The following is a 22,452-nucleotide window of genomic DNA, read 5'->3' as shown; positions in this document are numbered from 1 at the left end:
ACCCCCGAGAAGGGGCGGTATCCACCCTCAGGGTAAAGGCGCAAGGTGGTACCATGTCACTTATGTTTCTTGAGGTATCCTCTAACCACTGACCAATTTTCGTGAAAATCGATGAAGGTTCACCGAAATTGAAGGTAATCGTTGATTTTTACCTTCATTGACTGCACTATACAAAATAAATTGCAATTTACTGATCTAAATGCACGTAATTTGGGAACTCATAAATTATTAAATGATATGTAATCGCCAAATAATTAATTTAATGCATTTTAAGTACAACTCGGAAAGGGGATGAGCTCAGAAATCGAAAATATATCATTTCAAGAGCTCATAAATAGCTCGTAATTCTGCCGCAAAAATCGATTCAATATTCCTATTTTTAAGTAGTGGGGGGGCAGCTCAACACGGGTGTATATGGCCTAGTGCCTAGTGCAAGAGGAAGACGGCACATAGAGAATGAGGAGAAACAACGAGGTTAATGAATTGAATGAAGGTTATGATATTGTACGATTTGTGAAAAGTCAAAGACTGTCATGGCTCGGGCATGTGCAGAGGCAAGATGGTGCAAAAACATCAAAGAAAATATTACAATGAGAGCCGGAAGGTGAAAAGGGAGGCCCAGAACGAGATGGTTAGATGACGTGGAAGACGACCTGAAAACCAGGAATATAAGACAATGGAGAAGATGGGCACAAGAGAGATCTGAATGGAAGGACATAGCCAGACAGGCAAAGACCTATCCAGGGTTATGATGCCAAAAGAAGAAGAAGACAGAAGAAAAGGCCTCTAAAGGGGTAGTGAACCACAATACATGATGCTATATCCTGTTGGCATCACTTAGCCGCTCCTACTCAATTTCTATCTTTACTTAGAAGTTGGTACACACGGGAAATCTGAGCAACCCCACTGGAGATTGGGTAACCAACCCCCAGTGGAAGGTGTGGTCAAGGCTGACGAAGAAGGGAGCCTTGGTTCTCCGATGAATAGTGGGTTGAGCGAAGGGCTAACAACCCTTCCTTGTAAAACTAACTCATTTGTTGCGAATACAATGGCTAATGAAACAAACGGATGGATCTCACAACGATGGAGTCAGCAAAGAAAAATGGATATGATTATGATTATGGATTTATATAATATAAAAATAATGATTTAAAGACGATATTCCGGTTATTCGGAATTTCAGAATGTAAAAAGTTTGTCAGGCTTTTAAAAAATTATGTACAACTTGTCAAAAACATACAATTTTTTAAAAGGAGAAAATATATAAAATAGACAGTAGTGCCACAGTATATGGCTTCAAAAACCGCGGTAACGCAAAGAAACAAAAGAAGCAGGGCAAGAAAAGGGATAGAAGATAATTTTGTCTTTAAAATACCTGGATAATTTAATACGTCAACGTTTTTTGTTCAAAAATATGTATGGACTATGTACAGGGTTATTCACTATTATTTTGATCCCCCTCTAAACTGTTTATTTACAGAATTAGAAAAAATGTAAAATACAAAAGTTATTCGATTTTCAAATTATGATTTTTTGACATATATCGTACTAGTGACGTCATCCATCTGGACGTGATGACGTAATCGACTATTTTTTTCAAATGAGAATACGGGTCGTTTGCCAGCTCATATGAGAGGTTATTCAATTCCCTATTCAGTAGTATAAACATTAACATGATTATTTATGCAGGGTGACCAAAAAATTGTTTTAATTAAATTAATTGACACAAAAGGGAGAATGTATGTAATTTATTTAATTCAAAATACATTCTACTGCTGTCAGAAAACAGAAATAAATGTTTATTGAACAAATAAACATTACTTTTTACTTAAATTCAATGTTCAAGCTGCCACCCATCTGCCTCTTGGCAGTTTGAACATTGGATTTAAGCAAACAGCAATGTTTATTTGTGCAATAAACTTTTATTTCTGTTTTCCAACAGCAGTAGAAGATATTTTGAATTAAATAAATTATTTACATACTTCTTTTTGTGTCAATTAATTTAACTAAAGAAAAAATTTTTGGACACCCTGTATAAATAATTATCTTAATGTTTATATTACTGAATAGAGAATTGAATAATCTTTCAAATGAGCAAGCACACGACCCCTATTCTCATTTAAAAAATAGTCGATTACGTCATCACGCCCAGATGGATGACGTCAGTAGTACGATACCTATATATGTCAAAAAATCATGATTTAAAAATCGAATAAATTTTGTATTTTACATTTTTTTCTAATTCTGCAAATAAAGCAGTTTACAGGGTAGTCAAAATATAGTGAATAATCCTGTACCTTTTGTATTATAAACCCTGCTTAAACATATTAGGAATTGTTTCTTAGTTTATTCAAATAATATTTTTTTCTAGCATTATCTGCGTACCAAATGTTCTATAAGACACAAGCGGAAAACCACTGGCAGGACACAACTTTCTTATATGGAATAGGATTGGTGTATTTTCACTTCAATGCGTTCCAGTGGTGAGTTTAATTTTGTTTTTCTTATATGTTTGCGGTTTATTCCTTTCATATTATATGAAGTATTTATATATACAGCGCTGGCGGAAAGTCTCTTTACAGTAATAATAATGTTTTAACACCGCGCCAATGTTTGTTGGTGCGGTATTGGCCAACTATTTACTGCAGCTCTGGAATACGCATTTAAAAAACTGGATTGGACTAAAAGGGGAATTGATGGTGAATATCTGAGCCACTTTCGCTTTGCAGATGACATTGTCATTATAGCCGAGAGTTTAAATGTAGCTCACACAATGATGGAAGAACTAAAACAAGCAATAGAACAAGTAGGCCTGAACATAAACTTTCAAAAAAGCAAAATACATGACAAATTTAGTTCCAAGTGGGGTTCCTTGGGGTTTATTTTGATCATAGGCTTACATGGAATACTCACATCCTAAAAACCACACAAAAAGCTACTATGTCCTTGGGCAGATGTAGAAGAATGTGTGGTAAGAATTGGGGGCTTAACCCCAAAATGACTCTATGGTTATACACAAGGGTTATTAGACCCATGATAACCTACGGCTCGGTGACGTGGTGGACAAAGACGCAGCAAGTGGGAGCAATAAGGCTGCTAGGTAATACACAAAGGCTAGCATACCTGTGTATTACGGGGGCCATAAAAACCACTCCTACAGCAGCGCTGGAAGTCCTGCTGAATCTACCACCACTTCATATCTTTGTGCAGGGCGAAGCCAGGTCAGTGAAGCACAGATTAATCCATGATCAGCCACATATAAGCCAGGTGCATGGTGCTGACAATAGAAAGCTAATCGAGGAACTAAAAGCCGATATTGTGATGGGGCAGCCTATCGATGCAACAGCAACGAGATATAGCTTTGACAATCAGTTCAAAATTAATATACCAGGCAGGGAAGACTGGAAGGAAGGTGTACCCATACAGGCTGTTGCTACCTGGTACACTGATGGCTCAAAAACATCGGAAGGTGTGGGAGCCGGCATAGTAGGGGCAAATCAAGGAATTCAGTTCCCGGTTAGTCTATCAAAGGATGTCACAGTTTTCCAGGCGGAAATAACGGCAATCCATCACTGCGTGGAAGAAATAGAAAGGCAGAAAAGAACGTTCTGTTCAGTTGCCATCTTCACAAATAGTCAGGCAGCGCTTAAGGCACTCAATTCTGTAGAGGTAAATTCTAAGCTAGTATGGGATTGTGTGAGTGCCCTAAATAAACTAGGAGATCGTAGCAAGGTTACGGTAGCCTGGGTACCGGGGCACAAGGGTCATAAGGGCAATGAAAAAGCAGATGAAATGGCCAAACAAAGCTCATCAATGCCATTAGTTGGACCGGAACCCTTCTGCGGCGTTGCAAAGGCAGTTACAAGAACGGAACAAATCTTTGGAATGGTGGAGGAATTCACCAGGACAGGTGAAACAGGTCATTACAGAACATTCGCCAAAATTTACGGCAGACCTAATATTCTTCTTCTTATACTTGTTGTAGATCTGTCGATCTGTTAATTCCGACGTTGAAGTATTTCTTGAGAGGTAGACTGCCAGCTATCTCTCCATCTTTTTGGTGGTCTCCCCGGACGACGCTTGCCTGCTGGTTTTCCTTCTAGATTCTAGAGCAATTCTTGTTAGTCTGTGCTCCTCCATTCTTTTTACATGACTGAACCATTCTCTTCGTCTTTGCCTGCCCCATCTGACTACATCTTGCACGCCACATTATTCCCTGATGATGTTGTTTCGTATTCTATCTCTTCTTGTCTTCCCTGCTATTGCTCTTAGTGTCTTCATTTCGGCTGTTCGTAGCATGCTTTTGGTTTTATTTTTGTCTTCTCTTGATTCAATGCCATAGGTCATAACAGGTCTGATGCAAGTTTTATAAATTCTAACTTTGCTGTCCATTCTCATATATGGGTTATTCCAGACCACATCTCTCAAACATCCGGACAAGACAGCGGCCTTGTGAATTTGTCCTCTTAGGTCTCTGGCTGGGTCATGATAACTTGATAACTCTATGCCAGATATTTGAACTGGTTTAGCTGTTCTATGGGTTTCCCCTCTACCACTAGCTTGCATCTATTGGGTCTTTCACAATGGTAATGCATTTTGTTTTCTGCGTGGATATGTTCATGTTGAGTCGTCGACATGCTTGATAGAAGACCGGAAGCAAAGACAGGAAAACAGTCAAAGCCATAGTAGGTCTGCTAACAGAGCACTGTAAGCTGAATAGGCACTCAAAGCTGATGGGATTGGCAGATGATGACCTGTGCAGATTCTGTCACCTGGAAGAAGAAACAGCAGAGCACATTTTATGTCATTGTGACAGTCTGGCAAATGTGCGGTTCTTTGCATTAGGAGAACAAAATCCAACGGCAAATAGCTACATGGAAGGTTCAGTCTCGAAGCTATTAGACTTTTTAAAAAGGGTCAGGCTAGAGAATGTTATCTAGGACTAGAGGACCACAATAGATCTGAAAAGGTCGCAGTGGAATAGGCCAGAAAGCCACCTCTCTAAATCTATCTATCTAGTTCCAAGTGATGTTATGAGAGTAGGTGAGCACGAAGTACATCAGGTTTTTAGCTATATCTGTTTAGGGCATGAAACTAGAGTAGGAAAAGACAATCGAACTTGTGAGATCCAGCGTCGTGTAGGCTTGGGATGGGCAGCATTTGACAAGATGCGACTTATTCTAAAAGGAACGCTACCGATTTGCTTGAAGAAAAAAGTTTACAGCCAATGCATACTGCCAGTAATAACATATGGTTCCGAAACCATAACTTTGACTAAACATTCTGCAAATAAATTGAGAATAACCTAAAGAAAAATGGAAAGAGCAATGTTGGGAATAACAAGAAGCGATATGGTACCAAATAGGATAGATGGAGAGGACCCAAGTGACAGATGTCATAGAAAAAATTGCACAAGACAAGTGGAGATGGTATGGTGGCGGGGGTAGTTACCCCCTATGATGGGGTTGATTAAGTCGAACACTATTACCAGATATATATTTATTTATCAACACTAACTATACCAGTAACGAGTTGGTGGGCAAAGTCTATATTCTAACTACTTGATATCTAAATAATGAATAAAGAATAAAGAATGATCTGCAATACTTTCTCCTTATCGATAAATAAACTCGTAATTGTTTTTATTGCCGACACCGAATCGACCGTAAAATATTAATAATATCAAAATAGCTGACTAGTTCGTTCTCGAAACGAGTGCCCTACGTTGTGACATCAATGTCACCTAGTTATTCTACTATAAACAATAATGTTCGTGTAAGACCTTTAAAAATTAAATCGATATGAATTGTTCTTAATTTTTTGGATTTTTTTTTCTTAATATAAATCCTGTACTTGGGCTGGACATGTAGAACGTTTAAATGATAATAGGTGGACCAAAAGACTCATAGAATGGGGACCTAGAGAAGATAAAAGATACCGAGATTGACCACCAAAAGGATGGGATTACTTGAGAAAAACAGTGGAAAATTGGATACAGAAGACACAAGATAGAGGACAATGGAAGAATATGGAGGAGACCTATATCCAACAGTGGATGCAAGAGGTTGATGAATGATGATGATAATAATGTTTGTTGTCGTTCCGCTGAACCGTAATTGAGAGCTCAGGGAACTGCTGACACGGTTTATTTTCAACAAGATGGCGCTCCACTCCATTTTGCTCTGACTATCCGCAACCGCGTGAATGAATCCAGGATCGATGGATTGGACGAGGTTCTCCAAAATATCCTGTACCAATGCCTTGCCCTCCAAAATGTCCAGATTTAACAACGCCGGATAATGCATTGTGGGGTTTCATTAAAGAGGAGGTTAGAAAACGCAGATATGTTTAAAGATAGAAACTTAAAAACAGCTCTAGAACGATGAGAAACAACTCATTTGAAAACTATGTGTCAAACCTTTCTCGTCAAGATAACTATCTGTAAACCAATCAAAAACAAATATAAACCAATAAATACTTCACCTCCAATTCGGAAAAACTCAATACCACCAGGACCATGGACAAAAAGCAACAAAGAAAAACCTGATTTATTTGCTGAACATCTAACTGAAGTCTTCAAGCCACACGACAATGACCAAGTACAAGAAGTAGAGTAGGAACTAGCCTTGCCAATTAATCAACGAGAGCGACTAACTTTAATTACACCGAAGGAGATCAAAGATGAAATTAATCATTTGAATGAAAAGAAGGCACCAGGCACTAATCTCATAACAGCAACAATGCTAAAACAACTTTCTAAAAAAGGTATAATGAAGTTATTGTACATATTAAATGCAATCTTAAGACTTAATTATTGGCCTAAATCATTAAAAATTGCCCAAGTAGTTATGATACCGAAACCTGGTAAAGCTTTAACGGATGTTTCATCATACCGCCCAATAAGTCTACTGCCAATAATGTCAAGACTTCTTGAAAAGCTGTTACTTAAAAGAATTATGAGCGACGTAGATTTCCAAAACTTTATCCCAGAACACCAATTTGGATCCCGACAAGCTCATTCTACAGTGCAACAATGCCATCGCATATCAAATGTAATTAATAGAGCTTTGGACAATAAACAATATTGCACAGCAGCCTTTCTGGATATCAGCCAAGCATTTGATAAGGTATTGCACCCAGGATTACTTTATAAAATCAAAAAATCTCTACCCAACAAATACTTTGACTTATTAAAATCATATCTAAATCACAGAGAATTTGAAACTAAAGTGGAGGATTAACTATCAAACCGTAACAAAATTCAATCAGGAGTCCCACAAGGTAGTATACTGGGTCCACTTCTTTATGCACTGTACACATCCGATTTACCAACCTCTCCACAAACCACCATTGGAACTTTCGCTGATGACACAGCAATATTTACAACTGAAGAGGATCCAACAGCTGCAGTATTAAAACTTCAAGAACACCTAGACCAAATTGGACAGTGGTTAAAGAAATGGAGGATAAAAGCTAATGAAACTAAGTCAATCCCCAACAGAATATCGTCAAATACCTGGGGCTTCATCTTGATTCTAAATTAAACTGGAAACAACACATTTTAAGGAAGAAGAAACAAATTGAGTTGAGAGTGAAAGAAATTAATTGGTTTATAGGTCGAAAATCTCGACTCTCAATTGAGAACAAACTGCTCATTTATAAAACAGTCATCAAACCTATATGGACGTACGGTATAGAACTATGGAGTTGTGCCAGCAAATCAAATACAAAAATTATCCAAAGAACTCAATCAAAAATTCTACGCACCATCGCAAATGCCCCGTGGTACATTTCCAACCAAACCCTTTAGTCCTAATAGAGACCTTAAATAGAGACCTAAACATCCCGTTAGTCAGCACAGTAATTCAAGAAAGAGCCAATAGACACCATGAGAAATTGGAAGGCAACCCCAACCAATTAATTACCACTACTGCAGCCACTAAACAACAGAAGATTGCGAAGATTATGGCCCATAGATCTTCGCTGAAACTGAGGTGAAACCGCTGGGAGATGTACCTCATAACGCTATATTAGTGTACAATACTATAGTTGATATAAGTTATTGTACTTGTTATCAAATTAACTCATAGAATATGTAATTCTGATTGTTAATGTTTCGACTGAGAACTTGCGAAATGGAGTTCGCCAAGCTTTTACGTCAGTGACTCAGGACATGAGACGTATGAATATACGAACATGGTGTCGTATTAACTTGTGTTGCGACAATGTAGGTATGCATACCAATGTTTTAGATAAATAAACAATTAATAAATAATTTGTGTTTTGCATTTTTTCTCTGTGTAGGATAACAAAAACAATTGATTACTGTAAAGGAACCTTCTGGCCACCCAGTATATACAGGGTGTTTGGTAAAGAATGGGCCATAGGTTAACCGTAAATTCCTGATGTTAAAATGGGTGGATTTAAGCTAATTTACCTTAGTACGAAAATTGATAATAACCGAAATACCGAGTCAAAGTTAAACTTTTATTCTATTTATTTTTTAATATTTCCTGACAGACATGGAACAACAACACGAAATTTGGTAAGTGGTGCTGGTAGTGTACACCCTACTAAATTATGTTAAACAAACGTTTCTGGCTACTACCAGAGGCGTACGACGGGGGCGTGAATGGTTAACCCTTCCCAAATTCTACGCCACTGGCGGAATTTCTATTTTAGTGCAATTTTGGGATTCTTCAATACCTTCTATGTAAATAACAGCCTTCATTCGTAACGATAAAGCGATTAGTTTTCGAGATATTTGAAGCTAAAAACGAAGGAGCATAATACATTAATCCAAATAACTGTGCCTTTTCATTTTTAACTTTAAGTATATCGAAAACTAATGACTTTATTGTTACGAATGAAGAGTACATTAATTGCATAGAAAATATTGGAGAATCTAAAAATTATGCTAAAATAGCAGTTACGTCAGTGGCGTAGAATTTGGGAAGGGTCAACCCTTCACTTTCCCCTGTCGTACGCCTCTGGTATTAACCAGAAACGATTATTTAACATAATTTAGTAGGGTGTACTGTACCTACATAAGTATCATAAGGATATATCAAAAAGTGATAAGGTACAGGGCACAAATAGTTTTTAAAGTTTTAAATAAGGAATAAATTATTTAAAAAAAAATAATACTTTCAAACAATTTGACATATCCGTGTCATACTTGGCAGAAAGTGTAGGTACTGTACACCCTACTAAATTATGTTAAATAATCGTTTCTGGTTAATACCAGAGGCGTACTACAGGGAAATGTGGAGGGTTGGTCTTTCCCAAATTCTACGCCACTGACGTAACTGCTATTTTAGCATAATTTTTAGATTCTCCAATATTTTCTATGCAATTATTATACTTTTCATTCGTAACGATAAAGTAATTAGTTTTCGAGATATTTGAAGTTAAAAATGAAAACGCACAGTTATTATGATTAATGTATATTATGCTCCTTCGTTTTTAGCTTCAAATATCTCGAAAACTAATCGCTTTATCGATACGAATGAAGAGTATATTATTTACATAGAAAGTATTGGAGAATCCAAAAATTTCACTAAAATAGAAATTCCGCCAGTGGCGTAGAATTTGGGAAGGGTCAACCATTCACGTTCCCCAGTCGTACGCCTCTGATAGTAGCCAGAAATGTGTGTTTAACATAATTTAGTAGGGTGTACAGTACCAGCACCACGTACCAAATTTCGTGTTGTTGTTCCATGCCTATCAGGAAATATTCAAAAATAAGTAAAATAAAAGTTTAACTTTTTAACCCCCTGTTTAACACCCTGTATTTCGGTTATTATCAACTTTCGTACTAAGGTAAGTTAGCTTAAATCCACCTATTTTAATTTCAGGAATTTACGGTTAACCTATGGTCCATTCTTTACCAAACACCCTGTATAGTGATGATGTAAAATATATGGTGCGTAAAATATGAAAACATAAAGATATCTGTAACACCCCGTGTGATATAGTAAAAAAAAAGTTGGTTATGTATATTAGATGGACCAGCGATTTAAAATTTTATATTTTCAACGTTGCCAAATGTACAATTTCTGAGGTATACAGATAAAATGCGTATTTTTAAGTAGGACTTCTTCAGATGCAAATCCACTAATGGATGTTAGCGATTACATTTTCCATTAACTCTCTGTTTCATGCAATGTGTATCAGATATTGTATGTCGTTAATCCCTGTCCATTGCCTTATGTTTCGGAGCCAGGGCATTTTCTTGCGTCCTATTCCTCTCTTGCCTTCAATTTTACCCTGGATTATAAGTTGAAGGAACTCGTATTTTTCGTTTCGCATGATGTGACCCAAATACGCTGTTTTTCTTTTCTTGATGTTTTCGAAAAGCTGGCGTTCTTGGTTGATTCTTTTAGGGACATCTACATTTGTTACTTTCGCCGTCCATTGTATCTTTAAGATAGGTACGGTGATAAGGCCACATTTCGAAGGCTTCTAGTCTGTTTATATCCCTCGTTTTGACTGTCCAGCCCTCTATGCCATATAGCAGCACCGACTATACGTAGCATTTAGTAAACGTTAGTCTCAATAAGGGTAGTCCTTAAATAGGACTACCCAAATATTTTACAATCTTCTGTTACAGCTTTTCATTGCCGATACAGCATATATCCTGTTAATGGTCAATATTGACCATTAATATGCAGAAATTGGTAAAAACATTTTTATTACAACCGTCTAATAAGGAGAAAATAAAATGGTCCACTTGGTATTTGTGTAAGTTTAAAAAAGTCCTTTCTGTTTTTTGTATGAGTATCGGTTTCATTTCGTTACATCAACCAGGTTTTATTGTCATTACGTATGTACTTTACTGTCAGTAGATACGTTGGGATAGGTTTTGAAAATAGGCTTAACAGTAATAAAAATCAGGCTAAGCACCGTCTCATTATCTTCGAGACGTTCGTGAGTTTCTAGACAATTCATTTCGAAATCGTTGGATTGGAAGAAGAGGATCTATCGAATGGCCTGCAAGATTCCAGGATTTGACACCTCTAGATTATTTAACCGCTTTCTGCTTATACAGCAATATTAATTACTAAATAAAAAGGTGTTTCCAAGATTCTGCATATTAATGGTCAATATTGGCCATTAACAGATTATGTTTCATCGGCATTAAAAATTGTAACAAAAGATTGTAAAATATACGGGTGGTCCCATTTAAAAATCCACATATTACAATCATAATATCAGTACATATTATGTTACCGGCCAAACCCGATTTCAGGAAAAACTAGTTTGGCCTAAGCGCGTTAGGATAAGCTAGTATGGCCTAGGTCAAACTAGTTTATCCTATCTCGCGTAGGCCAAACTAGTTTATCCTGATATAAATACACACACATCAGGTCAAAATAGTTTGGCCTAGGCCAAACTAGTGTATATTGATGTAATAAAGACTCACACTTCAAAATAAACAAGTACGGCCTAGTCTAAACCAATTTAGGCTAGTCGAAAGTAATTTAGGGAACATGTAAGGACTTTTACATGCGGGGAATTCCCAAATCACGTCCCAACAGGGATGGCAAAAAAATTATACATCGATATATTGTATTATATCGTTGATTGAGGTATTGGAGGGCAATACATCAATCAACGATTATATGATACATCGAATGAAGATATTGATACATGCTATAAATCAATATATTCTTGTATACTTAAATAATATAAAAAATAATAAATAAAAGGATGAGCTTTTCTCCAAAAATTAAAAGAAAAGATACACTTACGAATAAAATCGAGTACGAATTAATATTGTTTTCACCAATTTTGAAAAAATGTAAACGTTGAATTATCCACGTTCGTCTGTCCGTCCGTCCGTCTGTCCGTCCGTCTGTCTGTCCGTGAACTCAACTCCTCCGTCATTATACCAGGTAGAATGACAAATGAGGTGTCAAATGAAAGCTTATAATCCAAGGATGGTACTAAAGGTGACCTAGGCTGTCTGTCCGTCCGACCTCGAATATAACTCAATATTATTGTTTGTTTGTTACGAATAATTATAATTTTAATAAAACTGATTATTTTTGCAAGAACAAAGTATTTTATTCAATTTATTATTTATATTAAGCCGTACTAGTTCGCTGAATTACTTCCTTCTTCTTAGCTTTTTCCCATTATGAGTTTTCCGTTTTCGTCTTCCACAGCACTTTATTCTCCCAGTCGCCATCTCTGAGGTCCCTATCTATCATAGCATTTCCTATGTGAGTTTTCCATCTCACAGCAGGTCTTCCTCTCCATCTTCCTCCCCGCGGGTCCCAGTCCAGTAATCTTTTCGGCCACCTGTGCTCCGGCATTCTTTGTAAATGCCCGTACCATTTGCCCTCAGGGCTCTACTTTTACTACCACAACTTTTTTGTAATTGAGCATTCTACTTCTTTTTCTATTTCTTTAGTTAGAGTGTTCCTCCATATCACTTGTTTTCCCCGTGCTGTTTTCATTTCTATATCTTTCATGCAAGTGCCATCTCGGTTTATCATTTACCCTAAATATTTAAAAGTCTTACAACTCTTAATAGTGTCTTCTACACGTACGTTTAAATCAGCAACCAATCTGTAATCAATTATGTACTTTCAACTAGATTAAATTGGTTTATATCAGGCTAAACTAGTTTATCCTGATATAAAAACAGACACTTCAGGATAAACTAGTTTGGCCTGAAGTGTGCGCCTTTATATTAGGATAAACTAGTTTGGCCTAGGCCAAAAAAACTAGTTTTTCCTGAAATCGGGTTTGGCCGGTAACACATATATCTCAGAAACTAAGTTCATTTGGAAACGTCGAAAATATAAAAAATTTAAATCACTGGACCATCTAATATTATACATAACCAACATTTTGTTACTATAACATGAGGTGTCACAGATATGTTTATGTTTCCATACATTACGCCCGCACTGTATATGTGTTTCATTGGGCATATTTATGTAGATTTTTTTGTTACAAAAATGTTACACTGAAACTTATTCATAGAAAGTTAAAATGAAATTTTACTTGCTGTCTGATTACTACAAAATTAACCAGAAAAAGTATTTATTATAAACGTTTTCGTCATTAACCTTTATTACAGGCATTTGTATAAACACATTATGTAAATATACATACATACTTTAATAATTTTTATAATATTTTAAATATAAAAAATTATTCTAGGTCAATTGCTCAAACGCAATTGCTCGAAATCAGTTGCGCGAAAACAAATTGCTCTACATGAAAATTGCTCGAAATACAAATTGCTCGAATAAAAAAGAAAATTATATTATATTTATCCAAATATGTATTCACAATAATGCAAAATATGTACCTAAATACACGTAAGGAAAATAATTTTAATATGACAAATATGTACATAATCGCATAAATATTATTTTTTGTTGTTCATAATTGTTTATTAATTGCAATAACCTATCAGAACTTATTTGCATTTTGGAATCCGCGAAGCCAATTTTCGATAAAATTAAGGTAATGATTTTAATTTTAATCCTTCCGTAATACCTGGAAATTATCATAATCCCTAATTATCATAATGAGACTAAATCAAAACCGTTATTTTTTTTATTTCCAAAATTCAAAGATATTTTAGATTTGTAATGAATATTTGTTCAGCATAAATTAATATCCGATTATAATATAAGTGGAATATCACATAATTTGTCATATTTAAAATATTATTCTGATGTCTATATTTTGGATTATTATGAATAAATATTAAGATATATAATTTTTTTTATTCGAGCAATTTGTATTTCGAGCAATTCGTTTTCGAGCAGTTGATTTCGAGTAATTACGTTCAAGCAATTCACCGGTTACCATAAAAAATGTATTAGCCAGCTCATATACAGGGTGTTTGGTAACGAATGGGCCATAGCTAAACCTCAGATTCCTAAGCCTAAAATAGGTCGATTTAAGCTAACTTACTTTAGTACGAAAGTTGATAATAACCGAAATACAGGGTATCAAAGTTAAACTTTTATTTCATTTATTCTTGAATTTGATTTTGGATCACAACACGAAATTTGGTAAGTGGGTGTTTTTTGGGACGAGAAGTCTAAATTCGCCACCAAAAATTATGTATTACGCAGAGGGCGCCACATACGTCTTTCGGCGCTCATTTAATACGTCAAATTTTGTTTATTATCCACTCTACATAGTTTTTGCATTAAAACTTTTATTCCTCTTTTATTTTTACTTAAAAAAGGTATACTACATTCATCTCGCTAAACTCAACCGTTTTCGAGATAAATGCGATGCAACATAATTTTTTAAATCGGAAGAATTTTAAATCGGCGATGCAACATAATTTTTTACATAATATTGTAGTTACACCCGAAAAATAAACTTAAACCCATAGTAATTTCCAAAAATGCAATGACATACATATGAGAACTTATTATGGGCACATATGAGCATAATTATTTTTCTTATGGTTTCAAGTTTATTTTTCGGGTGTAACCCATAGGCGTAGCTACCGCCGTATCAGCCGTATCAATTATACGGGGCCCCAGACATTCAGGGGCCCCGGCGCAACATGTCTAAACAAAAGTGCCAGTTAAAAAACTTGAACAAAATTAAAACGCTTTGAAACAGTGTGTATTGTTTGGATATCGACCTTTTCGTGTAATGGATTCTTTATCTATCTTATTAAAAATTGTATGTAGTATATACCTATGTATATCTATTTGCCGCCGCTCGCCGTTATTACATAATAATAGAGCTTTTTGGTTTCAAGCTACTTTTCATTGTACATTGTCCATTCACCATTGGCTGTGTGTGAGACACTGTATAATGTATAATGCTAAATTGCAATTTCTGTAATCGCTATACCTTTGAATATGTTTGAAACAGTGTGTATTGTTTGGGTATATTTTGCTGTAATCTATTCTTTATCTATATATTGTATTTATCTACGGAATTCGAGGTATTTCTTCTTCGGGGTAACAACTGGTTAGAGCAAATGATACTGACTTTATTCTCACATATGGCAACTCAAATATGGCAACTCTTCATGCAACTATAGTTTCTGATCAACTTACAATAAAAACCTGGTCCGACCCTAATTTACTATCTTTTAAGGTGGATAAGACAGTAGCATTATTCAACCCTTGCTTCTTAATAACAGCCAGATTAGTACCGTTAATTCTGTAAAATTTCTTGGTATTTTTTTAGACAGCAAACAAAAATAATGGTCCCTTCTTATCGGTTTGTTAAATAAGAAACTAGCCTCAGCTTTCTATGCAGTAATACCTAACTGTTTCGAAGGAAATCAATTTAGTCTCTTCCAAAATAACATATTTTTCTTTTTCCGAGTCTCATCTTCGATATGGTCTTCCTTTTTGGGGTTCTAGCACAGCTGCCGAATCCGATATTATTTTTAAATTACAAAAAAGAGCAATAAGATATCTGTTTGGATACCTTATTGCAGCCCAATACAACAACACATTGCAGAAGCTACTTCAAAGATCACGGAATTTTAACACTTCCTTCTATATTCTAGAAACTGTTTGCTTAATTTGTAAACACCTAAGTACATGTCTTTCAAGCAACACCTAATCAGAACTACCGATCCCGTCCACTGAGTTATACTGCAACATCTTTCCCCAAGTTCCGTATACCTTTATGTACAAGTAACTAAAGTATTTTTATCTATATTTGGGTGTAATACGGAGAACTTATTAGTTTCTAAGGTTGGATTATACAATTTGCAATTTATTTAAATTTTGCAACAGATTGTTTTTGTTTTAGTTTATTATCTTTTATTTTGTATTATTGACGATTTATGTAATTTCAGTAAACTATATTAATTTGTTGTTGTTTTTTCCTACTCTTTGTAAACTTTGTCCATAAAATTGTAAAATTTTCAGTGATAATTAAGTACATTATATTTCTATTCTATTGTATACAAGCGTTTTGCTGCTTTTATTAAACATTTTTTTAGCACTATTCCTTATCAGTCGTGGAAAAGGGCCCCGCGACAAACTTTGATAGGGGGCCCCTGTGGGGCTAGCTACGCCACTGTTGTAACCACAACGATATTATGCAAAAAATTACGCGTAGAAATAGTATTGGAAGATCTCTATTAATGTAAATTTAAAGAAACATACCCTAATTTGTTTCAGTTAATTTTTATAAGTGGAATATAAAGCGTTTTTATCAAGCACACTTGTTCGGATTACACTCTGCGATCGAACAAAGGTGACATTTTGACATAAATTGGTAACATTTATTTGACAGTTGCGGTATTGACACTTCAAATTTGTTTTTATTCTTTACCATAAGTATTTGTTTTATTACATTTATTGTTTTTATTATTTACTTTAATGTATAACACGGTATAACGTAACTTAATTCTTGTTTTCTGTTTCTAATGTTTTTATTTATTTACATTGAATAATAATTTGTTTTGTTGCGTAATTCACGTCCGCAATAATTATGTGATATATTTGATTTAAAATGAATTCAAGAATTTTTTGTAATTAGGCAACAATGTCAACTTAGATCTCTGACGTAGATAATGACGTGCAACGGTATCTATATTGTACGGACTGTATATATTTACTAGATCTGATTAAAAATACCCTTTAAATTTATGAATTCATTAAAACATTCAGGAATGTCTTCAACACTTCTTTTAACCTACAGCTCCAATTCCCCCTCGTTTTCTTTCAGTGCGTGTAAAAACTTCGGATAATTAAATCATAAATTCAAACATTACATGTATCTTATTTATTTAAAACACAAATAATAAAGGGCACATTAATGGGGGAACATGTGGAAGGGAGCCAAGCAAAAATCGTCAAATTCATTTGGGTCACGAAGGCCAATATTCCGGACGTGCCTTCATCAAGAAGTACTACGTCATGGTGACGTCATAACACCTTGTCACGATATTTGGAACAGGTGTGCGGGACTGGACAGTGGATGCAAATTACCATTGCTGTTCTTTCACGTTTAATAAGAGACTCTAAACAGTGTATTAAAAAATAGTGTTGAGGATGTTTTTGATAAATTGGAGCAAATTTTCAACTTTTGTAGCTGAACTGTAATTAGTAAATTGTCAACTTTTAATAACTTAATCATTGGAAGAAATTATTAAATAATTAGCAGATGAGCTATAGATATATACACTTTTCCAAGAAATTAAGTTCTTCTTTACGTGCAATCTCCGCGACGAAGGTTGGGCAATCATCATTGCTATTCTAATACCTTCCTTGAATCTTTCCCTGCATTATTAATTTATCTTTCTCCGCACCACCTTAAAAACGGGCCCTTTTTGATGTCTTGAATTTCCTAAACCTCTTGTCCGATTTAAGTGATTTTTTATTATCGTCTTCTTTCTCGAAACTCCTTATGCCTCTCAGGGGCGTCGGAGGTTTTATTCATCATCTATCCATATCTTACATTGCTTGCGGTCCTTTGCTAACTCTTCCATTTGTTGGTGTGTTTTTCCTTTTCCTGTCCAATTTCTATAATCTGGTCGATCCATCTCTTCCTTGGCCTCCCTTTCCTTCTTTTACCATATCTTTTTGATTCCATCACCTGCTTTGGTAGTCTTCCCTGGTCCATTCTGTTAATGTGTCCATACCATTTCAATTTTCTTTTTTTGATCTTGGTTATTATCGATTCCTGTTTCAGTCTTTGTCTAATATCTTCATTTCTTATTCTGTCCAATTTCGTTTTTCCTGCTATTTTTCTCAGCTACTTCATCTCCGCTGCGTTTATTGTACTGTCTATTTTTGCATTGTTTACCCATGTCTCACTTGCATATATTAAAGTTGGTACAGATATTGCATTGTATACCTTCAGTTTTATTTCTTTATCTATTTCTTCCTTTCCAAATATTGTTTTATTTAGTGCATAGTAGATCTTATTTGCTTTTTTCGTCCTGTATGAGATTTCTTGATCTAGCTTTCCATCCTCTGATATTATTACTCCCAGGTATTCAAACTTCGAGACTGTTTCTATGATTTCGTTTTTGCACCTAAATATCGTTTGGTTTATTTCTTCCCTTTTCTTTTGGGTTACTATCATGGACTTCTTTTTCTTTACATATATCTCCATTTTCAAATTTTCTATTTCTTCCACCCAGATATCGATTAATTTTTGCATTTTCTCTTTATTGTCTGCTATTATTACTAGGTCATCTGCATATAGTAATCCCTCCATTCTCACTGGTACTAAATTTATGTACCCTATTGTTGACTGTAATTGCATTGACCTTATTTTAGCGCTCTCCATTACTCTATCCATTACTAATATAAACAAAACTGGGCTAAGACTGTCCCCTTGTTTTATTCCTCTCCTTAGGTTTATTATCGGCGATCTATTTCCGTTTATTTGTACTTTAGCATGTACGTTTCTATAATAATATGTACTTTTTACCACGCTTACTATCTTTTGCGGGATATCTATTTATAGAATCAAAAGCAGCTTTAATATCTATAAACGTAATATATGTCTTCTCGTATTTCGTTTTTCCTTTCAGTTATATTTCTCAGTATGTATATATTATCTGTTGTTCCTCTTTTCTTCCTAAAAGCCGCTTGTTCTTCTTCTAGTTTTCCTTCCAGTTCTTTCCTGAGCTTCCTTTCTATTATCCCGGTGTAGACTTTATATGCCACTGATGATAAGCATATCTATAGTTATCACATTCCGCTTCGATTTTTTAATATCTTGTAGCCTTATTCTCTAATAATATCCCTGTAATAATATTGCTGCTAGACAGGTAAATTGTCACTGTATACCGGGTGTACCAATCAAACTGTGATTTTTTCTCAAAGTTCGCTTGACACTTTGAAATATTCTAGCATTTATAAAATACTGAAATTAAAACCCAACTGTACCCTCATGTTTTCTTTACATTCTCTTTTTTTATTCATTCGCGCATAACTAGCCTTGTTTTTCGTCAATACAAGGTGTTTTTAAATAAGTATGGCAAACTTTAAAGGGTTATTCTGCATGAAAAAATCATGACAGTTTGCTTTATAAGTGCATGTTCGCAAATGCTTCGTTTCCGAGATAGGGGGTGTTGAAATTTTTCTTACAAACTGACGATTTATTTATTGCTCTAAAACCGGTTGAGATATGCAAATGAAATTTTGGTAGGTTTTAAGAGGTAGTTATTGCGAATTTGTTGATATACAATTAGGAATATAATATTCATCATTGGTGCGCATACGGGTAATATGACCCTGATGTGCGCCAATGTTGAACATAAAATTATTAATTGTATGTCAACAAATGCACAATAACTACCTCTTAAAACCCACCAAATTCCATTTGCATATATCAACCGGTTTTAGAGCAATAAATAAATCGTCAGTTTGTAAGAAAAATTTCAACACCCCCTATCTCGGAAACGAAGCATTTGCGGACTGTCATTAGAAGCAAACTGTCATTATTTTTTCATGCAGAATTACACTTTAAATTTGCCATATTTATTTGAAAACACCCTGTATTGATGAACAACAAGGCTAGTAGTTAAAGTACCTAATTTTTTTATTATCCAACATAAGCGAATGAATAAAAAAACAGAATGTTAAGAAAACATGAGGCTATAGTTGGGTTTTCAGTTCAGTATTTTATAAATGCTAGAATATTGCATAGAATGCACAGAGTGAACTTTGAGAAAAAATCACAGTTTGATTGGTACACCCGGTATACAATAAGGATTAACTGTCTAGCAACAATATTATTACAGCGATATTGTTAAAGAATAAGGCTATAACATGTTAAAAAATCACTTAAATCGGAGAACAGGTTTAGCGAATTGGAAACATCAAAAATGACCCATTTTTAAGGTGGTGTGTTAATTTCTTGGAGAAGTGTAGTACAGTTTGTCAAACCTAGGAACAAGTTTGATAAACTGTATATATAATTTCCGGTTTATAGCACCCTGCGCCTTCCTAGTTTCCACTCACGTCTATCGGCCCAGTCCCCTGGTCGTAAATGCCTCTTTGAAATTGCCTTTTGAACTCCATCAAACATCTTGTTTTTGGTCTTCTTTGTTTTTTTTTTTTTTGCTTAGGTGGCTACCAATCCAATATTAACTTCGGTAGGCGACGATATGACTTGCTTAACGGTCTATACCTAAATAAAAAATAAATATATTTAACTACAGAGTTAATCACCAGAACAACCAGCCGGCGCACTATAGCTTAAAGCAAAACTATCAAAACCTACAAATCGGACCGTTCTACTATATTTATTACTTATACACAAAGAAAATATTTCAAACAACAATAAAGGGTAGCATTTTTGAGACTGGAGATTCTTAAAAATTTTCACGTATGCCCATCACTGATTTTTATGCTCTATTTACACACAAAATTTACTAATTTGTAGTAACTTAAATGTACATAAAACTTTTTTAATATATTAAGTACTTAAAATATACAGGGTGTAACAAAAATGCAGGTCATAAATTAAATCATATTTTGGGACCAAAAATAGTTCGATTGAACCTAACTTACCTTAGTACAAATGTGCACATAAAAAAGTTACAGCCCTTTGAAGTTACACAATGAAAATCGATTTTTTCAATATATCGAAAACTACCTTTTATTGAAAAGATTTTTTTTAGATTTTTTATTGAAAATGGACATGTGGTATTCTTATGGCAGGTACATCTTAAAAATAAATAACAGTGGAATTTGTACATCCCATAAAAATTTTATAGGGTTTTGGTCCCTTAAACCCCCTCCAAATTTTTGTGTACGTTCCAATTTAATTATTATTGTGGTACCATTAAACACAATGTTTTTAAAACTTTTTTGCCTCTTAGTACTTTTCGATAAGCCAGTTTTATCGAAATGCGGCTCCTTTTTTAATACATATGTTTACTTAAAATTTTTATGGGGGTTTTGTTCTTTAAACCCCCCAAATGTTTGTTATGTTCCAATTAAACTTTTATTGTGGTACCATTAGTTAAACACAGTGTGCTTAAAACTTTTTTGTCTCTTATTATTTTTCCGATAAGCCAGCTTTTATTGAGATGTGCTTTTTTTAATATGTTTCAAAATATACCTAAAAATGTAAATTATAAATAAATTTTCCGATTATTAACAGGTCTCTATATAATCCTACTTAACCATGTTAGTCCAGGGCGCATCTATTTTGAGATGGACGTTGAGAGGTGACTCAAATTTTTTTGCAGAAATTGCTTGAAAATAACTTAAATAATAATATTTGAGTTATCCTCCCACTCAAAATGGTCCGGAACATTGTTTAAATAATCAAAATGTCAAAATATGAAGGAAAAATTCGATTTTTTTATTGGTTTTTTGATTATAACTTTAAAACTATTCATTTCTGAGAAAAGTTGCACTGACATAAAAGTTGCGTAATTAAATTTTCTACAATATAGAATTGGTTAAAAATTTAAAAAATAGTCACCCTTGTTGCAAAATAGCAATAATTGCGAAAAAAAACATACAAAAACAAGTATTCGCATTTTACGTTTTTCAACCATTTATGCTACACCTGCGACCTTCATATTTTACCCAGAAAAACTTGATGATATAGTAAAACAACAGTTCATTAAGATCGGTTTAATAGATTTTACAAAATAAATTTTGCAATCCAGCTTTCGCAAAAAAAATTCATTTTTTTTAAATGTTGCAGGACTGAAAATAAAGCAGATAGCAAGTTGATTTTTTTTGCTTATAGAAGTGTACTGTACCTTTCATTTGCAAGTTGCAAAATTAAAATCGATTAATTACCACGGCGTCAGGAAATTTTTTAAATAAACATTAATTTTTGGTGCTACGCGCAGGACGGCGGTGTTCGATTCACACTAGTTGATTTCCACCAAAATTTCTTCCAATCTTTATCTAATATATTATTTTCTTGCTCTATATTTTGTTGTATTTTAATATTTTAATTCCACAAAATTCAAACTAATTTTATTATTGTTTGTGAAATATTGTTTAAACAATTGCATATGTTTAAAAATAATAAACTTTTATTCTTTAAGTTAAAATATATGAACAAAGAAAGTTTTTGCTAAAAAAAGTGTTATTTCAAAGGATAGAGTGTGTGTTTTTATTTTGCAATAAACAAATTTATTTATTTATATCGAAATGTAATAAAAATTAAAATGTATCAATCATTATCAAAGGTCATTAGAATGCCCAATCAGAGCAAACTATCCGCTGTCCTGCGCGTAGCACCAATAATTAACGTTTATTTAAAAAAATTCCTGACGCCGTGGTAGTTAATCGATTTTAGTTTTGCAAATTGCAAATGAAAGGTAAAGTACACTTCTATAAGCAAAAAAAATTTCAACTTGCTATCTGCTTTATTTTCAGTCCTGTAGCATTTTGAAAAAATGAATTTTTTTTGCGAAAGCTGGATTGCAAAATCTATTGAACCGATCTTAATGAAATTTACAGTATTGTTTTACTGTATCCTGAAGTTTTTCTGGGTGAAATA

At 34.3% G+C, this 22,452-nt stretch overlaps 1 protein-coding gene across 1 annotated transcript in view; it reads left to right on the top strand.

The window, feature by feature from the left end:
* Positions 1-22,452, top strand: part of LOC126893184 (lysine-specific demethylase 6A) — a 434,968-nt gene that overhangs the window by 24,157 nt on the left and 388,359 nt on the right. Inside the window, exon 5 of the mRNA XM_050663138.1 lies at positions 2,372-2,483. Within this exon, the coding sequence (XP_050519095.1) occupies positions 2,372-2,483 (112 nt within the window). The remainder of the gene's footprint in view (positions 1-2,371; positions 2,484-22,452) is intronic.

Source organism: Diabrotica virgifera, chromosome 10 (genome assembly GCF_917563875.1).
Source record: "Diabrotica virgifera virgifera chromosome 10, PGI_DIABVI_V3a".
NCBI classification, from domain to species: domain Eukaryota; kingdom Metazoa; phylum Arthropoda; class Insecta; order Coleoptera; family Chrysomelidae; genus Diabrotica; species Diabrotica virgifera.
The sequence above is the reverse complement of the archived record's forward strand: the minus strand, read 5'-3'. Positions and strand labels throughout refer to the sequence as shown.